Source organism: Squalius cephalus, assembly GCF_949319135.1.
Source record: "Squalius cephalus genome assembly, chromosome: 6".
Lineage (NCBI taxonomy): Eukaryota > Metazoa > Chordata > Actinopteri > Cypriniformes > Leuciscidae > Squalius > Squalius cephalus.
Genome location: NC_137127.1, coordinates 40,722,020 through 40,737,859, shown reverse-complemented (window position 1 = coordinate 40,737,859; position 15,840 = coordinate 40,722,020). Strand labels below are relative to the sequence as shown.

The 15,840-nt window shown below is 36.3% G+C and overlaps 3 protein-coding genes across 8 annotated transcripts; all 3 read right to left on the bottom strand.

Annotated features, from left to right (window-relative positions):
• Positions 1-256: 256 nt before the first annotated feature.
• Positions 257-3,016, bottom strand: bcl7bb (BAF chromatin remodeling complex subunit BCL7B b). Its single transcript, XM_079874447.1, has 6 exons — positions 2,834-3,016; positions 2,137-2,212; positions 1,948-2,050; positions 1,506-1,688; positions 1,177-1,256; positions 257-1,074 (listed from the first exon to the last, which is right to left on the bottom strand). Exons 1-6 carry the CDS (start codon positions 2,923-2,925, stop codon positions 1,003-1,005), a joined length of 606 nt encoding a protein of 201 aa, XP_079730573.1. The 5' UTR covers positions 2,926-3,016; the 3' UTR covers positions 257-1,002.
• Positions 3,017-3,586: 570 nt separating this feature from the next.
• On the bottom strand, positions 3,587-10,899 carry tsen34 (TSEN34 tRNA splicing endonuclease subunit). Of its 3 annotated transcripts, none has more exons than XM_079873719.1 (5): positions 10,691-10,866; positions 10,131-10,478; positions 8,884-9,025; positions 5,792-6,064; positions 3,790-4,206 (listed from the first exon to the last, which is right to left on the bottom strand). In XM_079873719.1, the coding sequence occupies exons 2-5, from the start codon at positions 10,458-10,460 to the stop codon at positions 3,989-3,991; spliced, it is 963 nt and encodes a 320-aa protein (XP_079729845.1). In that variant the 5' UTR covers positions 10,461-10,478; positions 10,691-10,866; the 3' UTR covers positions 3,790-3,988. The 3 variants fall into 3 exon arrangements, with proteins under 3 accessions (XP_079729843.1, XP_079729845.1, XP_079729844.1); XM_079873718.1 differs by having other exon boundaries at positions 10,131-10,495; positions 10,691-10,859; XM_079873717.1 differs by having other exon boundaries at positions 3,587-4,206; positions 10,131-10,899.
• A 223-nt stretch (positions 10,900-11,122) lies between these two features.
• Positions 11,123-15,535, bottom strand: selenot1b (selenoprotein T, 1b). Of its 4 annotated transcripts, none has more exons than XM_079874809.1 (7): positions 15,244-15,535; positions 14,337-14,447; positions 14,108-14,234; positions 13,448-13,535; positions 13,185-13,342; positions 11,709-12,146; positions 11,123-11,545 (listed from the first exon to the last, which is right to left on the bottom strand). In XM_079874809.1, exons 1-5 carry the CDS (start codon positions 15,372-15,374, stop codon positions 13,218-13,220), a joined length of 582 nt encoding a protein of 193 aa, XP_079730935.1. In that variant the 5' UTR covers positions 15,375-15,535; the 3' UTR covers positions 11,123-11,545; positions 11,709-12,146; positions 13,185-13,217. The 4 variants fall into 4 exon arrangements, with proteins under 4 accessions (XP_079730935.1, XP_079730932.1, XP_079730933.1 ...); XM_079874806.1 differs by having other exon boundaries at positions 11,353-11,528; positions 15,244-15,446; XM_079874807.1 differs by having other exon boundaries at positions 11,353-11,523; positions 11,720-12,146; positions 15,244-15,446.
• Positions 15,536-15,840: the final 305 nt, after the last annotated feature.

Genomic DNA, 15,840 nt, shown 5'->3' with positions numbered 1-15,840 from the left:
GACACTTATGATCCAATTAAAGAGACAGCCTTGATTAATATGTTAATCCACTCTTGGCAATGGAGACAATGTACTATATCGCCTTATATATTTTTTTCCCCCCAAGGCAACATATGAAATAATAAAGCATTGTCTCATGCATTCATATAACACTAAATGTAAACCCTAATCAGTCTATTGAAAATTTGTATCATTATTTGGAACCAATATTGGGGAATCGCCTTAAAAATTCTGATTTGATATGAAAATAATCAAATGAATCCAAAGTGGTTTTATTTCCATCTCTGGTGAAGAAGTCCAAGGTGCATTTTTACAAGTTTATGGATCATACAAACATATTTCTTTTTTATTTGAAAAATACTTCAAATACAATGGAAAGTGGAAGTCTTTATATTTAAAATACAAATCTGTAAGTTACCTTACCATTTATAAAATATAAGCATTCCTTTAAAAAATAAAAACAAAGTTCAGTAATTGGATGCAGTACAATGAACAATAACACATTAAGAAATAGATAACACTGAGGTTATTTGAAATTGCCCTAAACTGCATGCATTTAAGTATTTTTACAATGAAGCAAAGTAAAACAAGCCAATAAAAGTTATTTGTATAATATATAAGGATGCCGCAAACACAAATCAAATTAAAGTGTTTAAAATTCAACTGTTTTGTCATACTGTATATACCAATCATCACTCCATGCAGACTCACATGTATTATACGGATAAAGTTCTTTCTCGATTTAGATTAAGAAACATGCAATTAAACGATTTATTTTCAAGATGTAATATAAACCTTCATAAGAAAATACCTGAAAAGACCCAAGTAAAATATTTTTATGTGCAAAAAAAAACAAAAAAAAAACAATTTCAAGCTTGTTTCTTGATCACAAAAGCGAATTTCAGGCATTTGGCAGGCTGTAAAACATCTCTTAAATGTACAGTTTAGTCTTTTTCAAAATGTATTCCATACTTTTGACCTGTGATGTTCAGCATAATAGTGCTAACTAAGAGTTGAGTTTTGCTCAGTGCAAACTCTTTTAAGCGGTGGGGCTCCAATCAACTCCTCTTCCTCCTATGAAAAACAGTAATGTCACACACGGCATGCGTTCATAATGAAAAAATATATTATATATTGTAGATATTGAGTATTTATATGAAGATTATTGGATGTTACCTGAGTAGAGAGAGACAACACATCTTCTTTAATTAGAGTTGGGGGCTCATCCGTGACCTCACTGCTGGTTGTTGATGTCTCTAAATATGGGGGATGATCATGAAAAACAAAGTAAAATACTAGTATGCAATGTGAAATGAAGGAATTTAATTCTCACTTTTTAATTTAGAATTCATTTTAATTGGGGGGGGGGGGGACTAATTGCAAATTCTCAATACAGTAATGCAAAAAAACAACAGATTGTTGTTATTGCTAAACATATGGGTATTTAAATAAAATATATCATTGCATTATTGTATTGGAATACAGTAAACTACAGTATTTCTAACCTCTCTCAGCCTCCATTGTCTCCTGTCCCAGGGTGGGCGGCTGGGAATCCTCTGTACGGAAGTACGGTGGATGGGAAGGGCTCACTGCCTCACTCACATGCTGTGGACTGGAGTTGCTGCTGCTGTCCACTTTTGTATTAGACTGATAGGCATCTGATAGGAAACTCTGGTTACTGTTGTCATCTGTTTAGGAGAATAAACCAAAAACATATTTGTGTGCAGGCTTCTGAAGAAATATGTAAATTATGTTTAAGTACTTCAGCATAAAAAGCATGTTAAAATAGGTATGCAAACAACATTGTCGAGGTACAAGGTCATTTAAGTAACTTGAGTACAGCAACACAGCCCAGTTTTGCATTACATTAAATAGAGGATGTTCTGAATTGTTTACGCAGGAAATATTAAGCCTCATTGTGTCTGATATAAACATAACCTGTATTACCCTGAAAATCCAGTAACACGGAACGGGCATTTTCCAACACTACATCTGTAGGAAAGCCCTTCAGTTTCCTCACTGCAGTCCTTGCCACTTTAGGCTTGTATATCTACGAGAAAGAAAAAAGACATTTTGAACATGAAGACTATATTTATATATCTGGGAGCTGGACTCAAGATTATATGATACACACACCTGTTTGGTTTCTGTGACAGGGACCCATTTGAATATTCGTAATGATGTGTCTCCCACTGTAACCCACTTTTTTTCCCTAAAAGGACAAACATTTTACAGGTTAACCTCACATAAACAAGCCCAGGTCACATTTTCCCCATTAAATTACATTTTGCATAAAGAGCATAAAACCAATTTGAGGACCATTGTGTTTGCAGATTCTCAGTAAAGAAATGCCCCTAGATAGTTTTTTTTGTGTGTGTATTTTTATTATTCTCAGTGGTAGATCTCATTAAATAATGTAATTCACAGTAATTATTACCATAATACAATAAAAAATGATTTAAACAAAGGCAGTACAATAAATAAATAATGAATTATTTTCGTTTTCATTACGGTAAGGGCTTAATTGAATTTTATTCTAATTCTTGTCAGGTTTCATGAGATTCACGCATATACGTTGCATTCACGTCCTGTAATATACATGTAAAAATGCTCATTTTTACATTTCAGACATTCCGAACATCACCAACATTGTACAATCCCCATTGACACTTCTATGACTGACACGCCCACCCACAGTATACAGTAAAGCCCATTGGTTGCCTTGCTTGTCTGTCATGTTACTGAATGACGCCACTCTCCCCGCCACTCTGAAGTTTATTTTTGTAACGTAGAAGAAAAGAAACTTGTCTCCCTCTTCGAACAGATAACTTACCACCGACGGACCCTTTCAATTGCCGCCATCACTTTTTTGATATCATCTTTAGCACGGCTGCGTGTCTCCGCCCGTACGGACCGTCCCGACATTTTAATGGGTTTTATTAGTTTGTCAAGATCTTCCTCTTTTTCTTGCCTTCCTCCGTCTGCGACTTGATCTCACCCTGTCTTCGTCTCTGTCTCGCGAGACTTCATAACGCGCCACTGTTACTGCCTCTTTGCATTTTTCACATTCCCCATATTTAATTTATTTGTTAATTTATTTTAATTATAAATCATTATTTGAATTCTGTTATCTAATAACAGCCATATGGGTGAACAACATCAAAATAAGCTGTTACGTACATTTTAATGTCCTCATCATACCACCAGATGACAGTGTTTTGCACTTAAAAATATTCTCAATGGGACTTGACAGACTCCCATTATGCAGTAAATTTAACGTCTCCACCATATTGCATTTGATATATATCATCATATTGGATAAAATGTTAAAATTGCAAATTTAAAATAAATGTACATAATATTAGTTGTCCTTAATTAAAATTGCATGAACACGGAATTAAATATTTTCACCATTTTGGTACTAGCAGAATACAGTAAAAATACCACTTGTTAATAACTACATTAATAAAGATGAATACTGTAACAAATGTATTGTTTAATGTTAGTGCATTAACTAATGTAATCTTATTATAAAGTGCTTCCAAAGTGTTTGTTCAATCAAAATATTTAAAACACATTGCATATTGGTTTAATATTTACTTTATTAATTCATTTTTCAAAAGTTAGAGTTCAACAAGTATTCCTGCATAACAGGAATGTAGCAACAGGCTCATAGTATATTTGTCACCTCACTTTATCAGTAGATGTTTAATGCTTGTGAGGTTTAAACTGAGTAACAATGGAAACCAATATTATAAATAAATAGACTCAAACACTTCATATCATTTTAAAGATATTTATTAGATGATATTGGAATATCCTCCCTCTGCATAGCTGGTCATGCACATTCAGTCATCCAGCAGAATTCAGTCATTAGAATTTATCTCACACACACACACATCAGAAGACACGCCAGAAGAGTTTCCAATAGCACCACATCATCTATGAACTATAAAAAATAGATGAAAAAAAAGCAATATTTGTGTAGTTACACCATAGAACTCCACTGCAGTGATGAATACACCACATCACCCTCCACACTCTCATCCTTCCCAGTCTCACTACGGCTCTGCGGAGAGCAAAGCAACACTGTTTTCTTCACATTAGAGCCCAGACGAGCTATAGCTAGAATATCACAGAGAGGTAGCTCTTCATCCATGGAAATGCATAATGCAATGAAATGAGCATGGAAACGCAGAGGATCTCCTGCAAAAAGACAATAATAAGATCTTAACTATTAAGCTGCACTGAAAATACTTATGTTCTGTATTTAAGGAAAAAATGATGGAAGCTTGTTTCCATAATTAAAAAAAAAAAGTAATTGCGACTTTTTTTTTTTTAGCTCACAATTGTGACTTTTTCCCTCAGAATTGCAAGTTATAACTCACAATTCCGAGTTTACATGGCGTAATTCTTTTTTTCCCCCTCACAATTCTGGGTTTACATCTCGCAATTCTGACTTTATTTCTCACAATTTCTCACAGAGTTTACATGTCCCAAATTGGACTTTTATTTCACAATTCCGTGTACGTGTCACAATTCTGACTTTTTTTCTCACAATTCTGAGTTTACATATCACAATTCTGACTTTTTTTTCTCACAGTTTATACCTCGCAATTCTGGCTTTTTCTCACAATTCTGAGTTTATACCTTGCAATTCTGGCTTTTTTTCCCCTCACAATTCCGAGTTTATACCGGCCAATTCTGGCTTTTTTTTCCTCACAATTCCGAGTTTATACCTGCCAATTCTGGCTTTTTTCCCCTCACAATTCCGAGTTTATACCTGCCAATTCTGGCTTTTTTTCCCCTCACAATTCCAAGTTTATACCTGCCAATTCGGGCTTTTTTTCCCTCACAATTCCGAGTTTACATCTCGCAATTCTGACTTTTTGCACGGAATTCTGAGTTTATAACTCGCAATTCTGACTTTTTCTCACAATTCTGAGTTTATACCTTGCAATTCTGGCTTTTTTTCACAATTCTGAGTTTATAACTCGCAATTCTGACTTTTTCTCACAATTCTGAGTTTATAACTCGCAATTCTGACTTTTTCTCACAATTCTGAGTTTATACCTTGCAATTCAGACTTTTTTTCCCCTCACAATTCCGAGTTTATACCTGCCAATTCTGGCTTTTTTTTTCCTCACAATTCCGAGTTTACATCACGCAATTCTGACTTTTTCTCACAATTCTGAGTTTATAACTCGCAATTCTGACTTTTTCTCACAATTCTGAGTTTATACCTTGCAATTCTGGCTTTTTTTCCCCTCACAATTCCGAGTTTATACCTGCCAATTCTGGCTTTTTTTTTCCTCACAATTCCGAGTTTACATCTCGCAATTCAGACTTTTTTTCCCACAAAGTTCTGAGTTTACATCACGCAATTCTGACTTTTTTTTCTCACAATTCCGAGTTTACATTACGCAATTCTGACTTTTTCTCACAATTCTGAGTTTATACCTTGCAATTCTGGCTTTTTTTCCCCTCACAATTCCGAGTTTATACCTGCCAATTCTGGCTTTTTTCCCCTCACAATTCCGAGTTTACATCTCGCAATTCAGACTTTTTGCACGGAATTCTGAGTTGACATCTCTCACAAAATAAAAAAAAGGTAATTGCGAGTTTATATTTCGCAACCACGAGTTAACATCTCTCAGTGAGTTTATTTCTCACAATTCTGAATTTATATCACAATTGTGAGTTTATATCTCATAATTCAGATTTTTTTTTTATTCTTAAGTGGAAAGAAGCTTCCATAAAAAAAATACATTTGCCTTTGTCGTAAACATACCTGGATATACCAGGAAATCTCCTCCAAACTTCCCTGCGGAGGTCAGGTAGAAGCCTTTATTTCTCAGATCCCTGTATACACAGAATCTAGTGTTCAAGCGTTCATCTCTAGGCACTGGCCAATCAGTGGAAAGGAAACTGCGTTCCTCTGGACAGTGGCTGAAGCCGGCACGGGCAGTACAGAGCTGGACCGCCATGGCCGGCCACGGAAAGCGGAAAGCCTGGTCCAATGCATTAAGACGGTCTCTAATTGCATTGCCGGAGTCATCTGTGGCTGTGGCATAAGGAAGAGTCAAATATCATTGGCACATTGTATACAGTATCAGGGCTCTTATCATGCTTGAACGAACAAAAACACAATATTATGTATATAAACATATAATATTATGGGGGGATTGGGGAATCACCCTGCTCTTGACTAAATATCTTATGTGGCTTTAATAAAGATTAATCTACATTTCATTTATACAGTGAAGATCATGCAGTGTTATTTTACATTTAATAACTTTACTCAATTACTGTCTTATTTCTGTACTGTTGCATGTATTAGAGCTAATGCATGTAATTCATTTATTTTGTTCTTATTTTTTTCTTATTTTTATTACAGTCTGTTTACTTGCCTTTAATGTTTGAATATTTATATTAGTTTGGCTAGTCGTTTTTGCTGTGGTATCAAAATTGCAATCAAGAATTGTAAAATTTCACTGGTGTCATACCCTTATTTGTTAGAATACAAGGTTACATGGGTCAAAAACAATATTTTTTATTTATTCATTCATTTTTGAGGCAGGGGATTAGTGTTGAGCCCCAAGGATGTTTTTGTTTTTAATATTTTAACACAGTTGTGGGAAAAACTGTCAAATGTCCAATACTTTTCTTCTGATGTTTAAAGTTTTGATGCCTTAAATTAAACTTTAGATTTAAATTTGTGAGGCTTGGAGCAATTATAACAGTTAGGAAATACAAATAGGTCAAGAGCATTATTTGCAGTATCCTGGTAATGTGCTACTATTCGTTTGTCAGCTGATCAATCAATTTTACTAAAAAGGTTTTACTGAATCTCAAAATATTACATTACACAGAAATGCTTACAATCTTATTTATCTTATTAAATCTTCCCATCTAATTTGAAACCATATGTGTAGTGAAAAGTGCTAATCATTAAAAGTGAATTGTAGTTTTGAATTGTAAAAACATATTTTAACGTTTATTTTAAGCCCCTTAAACATCAACTGTAACTGCACTTTTTTTAAAACAAATTTAAACAAGTTATAATTCTTCTCTGTGCTAATCAACAGAACCACAAATTCTGCAGCAAATGTTAACTTACTGAACCCGGAACATTCATATGTAAGGAATAATTGGCCTTTGAATGGGGTGTGCATTATTTTCTAATAATTGAATGGCCTGTCGTCAATTATTCCGCGTATATGGTTACCACACCAAAAGACATTGTTCAGATGTTGTATTCCAAGACATTTTTGTCCTTAAAACACAGGTGTGCAGTGATGCTATTTTCTTCGAGAAATAAACTTTGTTGCATTATTTTCCTGTTATCTCTGTAAAGCTGCTTTGAAACAATCTGTATTGTAAAAAGCGCTAAATAAATAAAGGTGACTTGACTTGACTTGTGTGTAGGACTAATTTCTTACGCATCTCATCCCCATGCCTCCATTGCTAGTCGTTCCAAAACATAATTTTAGAGCTAGTAAAAGAGGCTTGAGCCATTGATAACAGACTAATGCAGTTATTAATGCAATTATTAGAGAGAGAAAGAGATAAAGTGTGTAAATTACCCGAGTCTGTGCGTCTCTCAACAGTGTTCGGCAAAAGTTTTAACTTTAAGTTTTTCTGCTTCAATAACAGAGCCCTTATTACCTCACTAATGGCAAAATGTCATGTAGATTTTAAGTTGCTGAACAATTTTACTGATAAAATCATCGAAGCAGCACTGACAACACGTTTCTGTGCGAGTATGTGCCCGTACTGTGTGTGTGCGTTTGAGTGGGAGAGCGGGAGACAGAGAGTATGTGCTTTCCGTACATAATAAAACATAACTTTGTGGCAAAAAAACATTGAAATAATTAGTCGTTTTTAACCTATTGTTCACTATATTTATGTGCTCGGTCAGTGTCGAAGTGGGTTTTGGTTCCTTTGCTGTTGTAGGCTGTAAGGACTTGTAAGGACTGAAATAACTGAAATCATTTGGCGAACAGGCGAAGTGATATGGACATTAGTGATGCGCGGGTCGTCTCATAACCCGCGGGTCAGGTTGTGGCGGGGAAAGAAACTGTCACTTTATTTGCCGGGGTGGGTCATTAAAAAAAAAAATCCATGTTATGTTGCGTGCAATTTCCAGCCTATATTAAATATTTGGGAATATCTATTTTCATATTTTATTAGGTTCTTTGATAAGTTTACAATACGAAGGCCGTAGCAACGTAACTTGCGTGATGTCCCCAAACCTTTGGCGTCACGTGACACGTCACAAAAGCGGCGCGCCAAGCAGCTCCTGCCGCCAGCCACGACAACAAAAACAGAGAAATAAAAGTGAAGATTTCACTCGTGTGAAAAAATATACAAACACGAGAGCCACAAAACGGGCACTTCCAGCATGTCAAGACATATTTTGCACAGCGAACGTAAAAACGCTAAATGAACATTTCCGTGTGTTAAATAAAACAAAAGTTCAGTGGCTATAGCGTAGGCTGTAAACTGTTGACCTATACAAATCTGAAATAAAAAATTGTTTAGCCTATTAGATGAATACAAACGCTGCTTTGTAAATGTTGAAAATGTTTATCATTATCTTATGACCTGATTTATGGTTCATATTCATAATCGTCTGTTGTTGCCAGTTTACAGGGCGATGTTTCCAAGCACTTTCAGGCTGAAATAAAGCCTGTTTTCAATTACATTCCAATGCCTAGTATGTCTATTTAATGGTCGCGGGTGCGGGGCGGGTTGTAAAAATAGATACAGTGGTGCGGGGCGGGCCAATTTATTTCATAAAAGCGGGACCCGCGGGTTGAAAAAAAAGCCAACCCGCGCATTACTAATGGCCATGTAATGAGGTGTGCGCCTCTCTCTCACCGTTCTCTTTCTCATTGATGATTTTCTTCAGCACTGTCTTCTTGTCCTCCAGGGCCAGAGCACACTGCTCCTTATAACTGCTCTCCAGACCTGCCTCATACTGCCTCACAGCCTCTGAATGCATCTCTTCATCTCCACAATCCTGATGAAAATCATATCACATACATACACTCACATAATAAGTCACAGACAGATAGATACAATCAAAAAACAGACAGACAGTATAAAGATAGATAGATAGATAGATAGATAGATAGATAGATAGATAGATAGTGAAGGGGATGGATTTTGGAATCCAATGCTGCTTAAATGTATATCTAATGAGTGATTATAATCAAGATATTAATCAATATTTTTCCTTAAACATCACATGAGTTGAATGACTTCTCTAAGCTTATGAGATTTTACTTTGTTATAGAAGTTACCAGTGTGATTACTGAAATATTCTTTTCATGCATTCTCTAATGTCTGTATTTGATATCTGAATGCAGTAACAGTGCTTGCTTATTTAGCCCGGCTTCCAGAAATGAAATATGGACTTGTTTTGTTTGAGAAAGGTCTTCAACATGTGTTAAAACATGTAAGGGTCATTGGAATCAATAGTTTGAGTGACCATTTCGTAGCTAAAGTCTTTACTCTACCATGTTAGATTAAAGTGTAATTTCCTTGAGAAAGAACGCATTATCTTGATGTTTTGAGAGGACTCTCCTGTTTATAGTTAGAGCCTGGCCAAATCCAACCTCGAAGAAGCTGTGTGTCGGTGTGTGTGTGTTAGTCTTCTTGGTTACAGGTTAAGGAACCACTGTTATTATTGGAGATTGACTGAGTTGTTGTTCTGGATATGCTGGCGCCCAGCAACCCAAATCCAAGACCAGGAAGGTCATGACGTGCCTAACTTCAGGGTCCGAGTGTCAGCTGCATAATTGATGGATATATGCTTCAGTCTATCTGTATGTGTGGAAAATAACAATGTTTATCTATTAGCCAATGAGAATCATTCAACCTGAAGCAAGGAATAGCTTAGACCTTGGTGAAGGGTATAACTGCTGTGATCTTTGTAACTGTAAACGTGGCGGCCTATGAACTCCTTGGGAGTCTTGAAGCTTACGTCTGCCTGATGAAACTGCAAACTATCTACAGTAAAACTTTTCTTTAATTTATATACAGACAGACAGATAGCCAGATAGATAGATAGATAGATAGATAGATAGATAGATGTGGCTGTAGTAGTGTAGTACTAGTGACACCTGAGTGTGCAGTGAAGCGACACCAGTGCTCGTCTCCTCCAGCAGCAGCGCCTCCTCCTGCAGGAGCTCCAGAGGTCGTCCCAGCCGCACGTTCTGCCGAGGTTGACGGGCCAGAGAGCCCACCAGAGCCCCGGTCACACCCACAGACCTGCACCGTTTCATGTCCGACACCTTCCACAACAGAGGAGTGGATCCGCAAAAGCTGATGTCCACCAAAGCATCTCCTGCTGGCTGATTCTCACTTTCACTTCTGGTATCCATATCATCCTTTACTTCAATACTTGATGATGATGATTGTGGCATATTCATCTCTGATGGATCCCCATCCATTACTCTTCCAAAACACACCTAGACTCAACACATGACTATCAACGTGTAAGTTACGCTGTGCCTCCACTCTAAAGAGCATTACCAAGACATTTTGTATCGGCACTAAAAATTATAACAGTGAAATACGATATCTCGACTCGATGCACTGCATGAAGAAATTTAAAGTAACGTTAACATGACTGCAGTGATGGCACAGATATTTCAAAATGAACTATAAGGGTCATGTTTACCTCGCGCTGCCTGAACACGAATGTTATTTCAGTACTTTCATCTGCTGAAAGACTTTTACATTATAAATTCATTACAAAAACTTCAACAAAAATTGTTAAATCGCGATTCACAACACGTGTATTCTTAACACAACTTCCAGTTCCTTCGCATGCATCGATCGCATACCATGTGATGTGACCACACTCGCTGTTTGAATAAACAGAACAGCAGGCGCCATAATGGTCCCCTAAAAGTTACAAGTCACAATTCGCTTTACTGGCATGGCTTAAAATAGATTTACATGGAAAGCAATTGGTGATATTATATAACTAATATATTATAATAATAATAAAAAGAAGTTACATGCAAACTTCCTCGAAAAAGCCGTTGTCATGTGGTATCTGTTACTTTTCTCATCGCTCTTTAAGATGAACCAATCTCAGCCGTTTCTAACTAGATACTCGTTTTATTCAATCGCTTTAGTATTTCCATTTGTTTCGGATGCCAAACCTGATAATTAATAGGTTAAAAATATATCACCGCTTAATGCACAAATGTCTCCAGTAAAGGGAAGAAAAATACATCAATAAATGTCGATCAAAGCATTCGGCCTTCTGAGGCACCGAGCGTCCTCTTGTGGAAGGCAATTTTTTCCAAGAAAAAAAAAAGGTACCAATTGTTTACACATCCATCATTGATTGACTTTATTCACAACACAGTATAAACAAATATTAAATATGATCAAAAATCAAAATGTATCAAAGTACATCCTTGATGATACATTTAGTTATTGGACAAATTTACAGAACTGTTTTTTAATGAATACCGTTGTCTAGAACAGTGGTTCCCAAACCTGTCCTGGAGGACCACCAACACTGCACGTTTTCTTTTTCTCCCTAGTCAAACACACCTGATTCAACTCATCAGCTCATTAACCCATGTGGTAATGAGCTGATGAGTTGAATCAGGTGTGTTTGACTAGGGAGAAAAAGAAAACGTGCAGTGTTGGTGGTCCTCCAGGACAGGTTTGGGAACCACTGGTCTAGAACATACATTGCAATCAGCATTAACATCCGAGTGGAATGAATAAATTGACATATGATCATATAAAGAGAGATGAAAGGGTAAATAAAATGAGTTAAATAATAATAAGTTCTGAACACATTACAAAGAGTTTGAATTTCCCAATGAATGCCAATACTTTGAACGCCAATACTTTGAAAACTGATTTCAGTAATTAATACGGCAGTCTACTGCATACACCTGAAAACAGGTAAAACACTGTATTTGACACCAATTTGATCCACTTAACAGCACATGTTCTTATTGGCCGAAGACTGCAGAGCGGCTGTGTGTACAGGAGACTCGTGGAGCAGCGAGAGGGACTGGACATCCAGCCTGCACTAGCAGACACACTGCATTCAGTGCAAACCTTCATTAATGCCGTCTCACACACCAATGACTCACATCACACACCTGGAGAAAAAGTTACAAAGAGGGGGAAAGATAAAAGTGTGTTGTATGAGGTTCAAACAAGCTGGAGCTCAGAATTTACAGAATGTTCTTAAAGTCAGAATGAAATGGAAGTTGCGATAGTCTTTTCGTTTCTGTAAATTTTCGTTTCGTAAACTTTCTAAAAAAAATTTTTTTTTAAATACTTGCCAGTAAACACATTATCAGAGATGTTAATGTGCAAGTTAATTTGATTAAAGATTATGAGGACACATGAATTAAAAAAAGAAAATCATGTCCACAGATAAACAATTTATAATAAATACTGCAATATTCCATTAAAAAAAGAATTGTCAATTTTGATTTCATAGTGACTTTAAAATCACAATGTATTATTTTGGACTGTCTTTTCTTTGAGTGGTGCAGGGATGATGCATTTTTGTAGATACAAAAGTCAGCGTCGCCCTGTTCCTTAGACAAAAACCCAATAGGATTTTTCCATAAGGTTTTGAATTATTGCAAAAAATAAGCTCTGTGATCAACAAATCAAGCATCAAGATAATTTTCAAGATAAGAGCAAAACTTTTATGAATTCTGGAGCCTAAATACAAGCTAAACGTAGGCTAGACTTCAACGTCACCACCATTAAGCTTCTGAGAGCTCTTTCAGTCTTTAAAATAAAATAAAAAACATTTTCCCTGAAAATTTGAGTTTTTCAAGAGCCAATTATGAGTTTACTGCTCTGTGCGATGACGTTTAATGTCCTCTGTAGTCCCACACTTGTAAGCGACCACTTTTTTCAAGACATGTAACGGCTTTTAAAAAAATCACGAGTGGGGTATTACTGGTGTGTTTTATGTCGAAGAATAAAACATGAAAATATCTTGAGCTTGTGTTCACCACAGACCTTATTTCAGTCTTTTAACAAAAAAAACATTGACTTCGGGGCGATGGAACCAGACGTGCTAAAATGCTAACCCATGACCGGGTTTTGGCCTACGGAAACACGTCATCCCTGCACCACTATATTCATGGTGGCGTAAAAACCATCAGGCAACCCACAAGTCACAGCCAGTCTGTTCAGTTCCTGCAGCCTTACGCCCGTCTGTGGGGGAGAGAGTCCATGTGTACGCTCAGCTTCATCTCGTTCTCCAGAATCTGCAACAGCTGCTGCATGGAGGGCAGGTGGCCTGACTCCAGCTTTGACCATACAGGCACATCTGTGAGCGCATAAACACACACAGGCAAAGTAAAAATGACTAGTATTAAACATCATGTAGTGTGTGAAATCAGTATTCTGATCAATAATCAATCATCAGTCCTACCATTAAGTGTGATTTCAAAGGCGCCAGAGGACATACACTGGTTTTCAATCATGTTACAGAGGAAGAACACCATCATGCAGGCATATATCTATAAAAACACAACAAACTGAGGTCACAAACACATGTAGTAGGCAATATTTCACGTGGAACTGTAATTTCTGAATCACTAGCATCACCAAACAGAACTGACTGAATAACAGATTTCCCAAACATTCAATTAATGAACTTTTAATTCTATTACATTGTTTTCAAAGGTTCTTATGTGGAAAGATTGTGCGTGAACACTACGTACACATTTTTTAACAAACAAATCACTAACTTTTGTACTCAAATTGATTTAAAAATTCAAAGAAAAAAAATGTAGAAACTGAAACCACATGTACACATTAATCTGAGATATATAGCCTATATGTACAAAACTGAAAATAACAGAATCCAGAAAAAATTTTAACGGAATAAAAAAATAAAAAAAGTCTCCTCTTTGAGGATAAAAAAAATAATAATTAAACGACCAGAAGGGTGGATATCAAAAGCAGAGGCAGTTCCCACAACTACTCAATTATTAGTGCATGCGACTCACTATGAATTATATATTCCCAAATATAATGTGACATTTTTCAACAGAAATTGACATGCACTCCAAAAATGCCCCTCACTGACCTTATTCTCTTGTGCCCAAAGCCAGATTCCTGGAGTGTCCGTACGGAAAAATGTGAAAGGGTCCTTGCCCAGGATAATTAAACCAATCACTACAAATTTGAAGACCGAGAGGAAGGATGCTATGTGTCTAAAAAATAAACAAAAAAGACAAGTTTATGAGTTAAAGTCACAGACTACCATGAATTTTTATGGTCTGCAATGCAAAATTTCTTAGGCGTGAGAAACCCACCTGTATATCGGCTGTGGCAGGAAGTTTTCTCCCTCGATGCGGATGTCTGGGTACCTCTGGGAGAGAACCCGAGAGTACTCTTCAAACACCCGCCTGTACCCTCAGGACACGCTGCAGATTGAGAGGCACTGAATTAAGGAACTGACCCACCGAGGAAAAATAAACCAATAAACTGGTTCACATATGCTCGCATAATTATGAAAGCTTGTTTCTGCCACAGAATAAAAAATAAAAAGGTAAAACATTTGATCTCACAATTCTGACTCACAATTGTTTATACTGTATCTTAATTGTATAATTGTTTACTCTTTATATCTCACCATTCTGAGAAGAAAGTCAGAATTGTGAGATATAGACTCACAACTGCAAGTCAGAATTGTCTACCTTTGAAAACGACCTTTTTTTAATTCCATTGTAGAAACAAGCTTCCACGCCTAACAACAAACGTTGAGGGACAAAAGTACACTTACTATTGTAAAACATGTAGTTTTGTGTTTATTATGGTTTTACTAATAAACCATAGTTAAATCATGGTTAATTTTGTAGCTACAATGGTTTTGTCTCCTGAAAGACCCAGGAGAGCTGTCTTAGAGTCATTAAATGTCATATAAAACACTATACTATATATAACGTTACTAAATATTTACGTTATTTATTTTTACGGTAATTATTCAGTTACATGGTATTTACAAAAAAAAACCTTGATTTTTGCACAGTGATGCTTAGGCTACATGGCAATTACGCTCAGCTGGACAGAGAAAACTAATAGGAAACATACATGACCCAACTTTAATGCATTTACTGATTGTACATAATTTCAGTTTAGATTAAATAGTTGCTTCATCAACACATGACACTGATCAGCACGCGCACTGACAGGAAACGGAAGCACATTCCGTCTGCTTACCAAATCTGAAACTTCAGCAGTGGCATTCCAGTATATTGCATTTTCATCTTTTTAACGCTGGCATTTTCGGCTGTAGCATGACACACTGACAGCACACAGACCAGTAGAAGACTTAAACACCGCGTTTCCATCCCGCACAATCTGCTCTCAAAACCTCTGAAGCCAACAGGAAACTCTCGCAGTGAATACAGCCTGTCAAAGTAAGAGCTCTCATCGTCAGCTCGCGTGCTTCAGACAGGCGATTATTATGTGCATTAGAACCAGAACCGAGGTTTTCAATCTTTAAAAGGTCAAATCTTTTAAAGGTCAAAAATCTGGATCAATCAGGATCTTTAAAAAAAAAAAAAAAAAAAATCAGGATCTTTTAATCTTTTAAAGGTCAAACTTCAAATATGATCATTCTCATGCGAGGGAACCTCATCTTAATATTTAAAAGGCAGCTATATAGCTATATAACCAATTTATACAGTGAACATTAATATTACTATACTGTAAGTATATCTTTAAAATGTTTTTTTGTTTTAATAAAATGTATTTATTTTTACTTTTCCTTGGATAAAACTGACGACATGCAAATGTTTGTGTTGGTCTAACAGA

Bases quoted from the DNA above. Each gene is read 5' to 3' on its own strand.
- bcl7bb (XM_079874447.1), bottom strand. From the start codon at position 2,925: ATGTCGGGACGGTCCGTACGGGCGGAGACACGCAGCCGTGCTAAAGAT. The intron at 1,257-1,505 runs GTTAGAAATACT...CCCCATATTTAG, and splicing joins GACAATGGAGGCTGAGAGAG to AGACATCAACAACCAGCAGT. The intron at 1,075-1,176 runs GTAACATCCAAT...TGTTTTTCATAG, and splicing joins TGTTGTCTCTCTCTACTCAG to GAGGAAGAGGAGTTGATTGG.
- tsen34 (XM_079873717.1), bottom strand. From the start codon at position 10,460: ATGGATGGGGATCCATCAGAGATGAATATGCCACAATCATCATCATCA. The intron at 9,026-10,130 runs GTGTCACTAGTA...GATTTTCATCAG, and splicing joins TCGCTTCACTGCACACTCAG to GATTGTGGAGATGAAGAGAT. The intron at 6,065-8,883 runs GTGAGAGAGAGG...CTTATGCCACAG, and splicing joins CATCAATGAGAAAGAGAACG to CCACAGATGACTCCGGCAAT.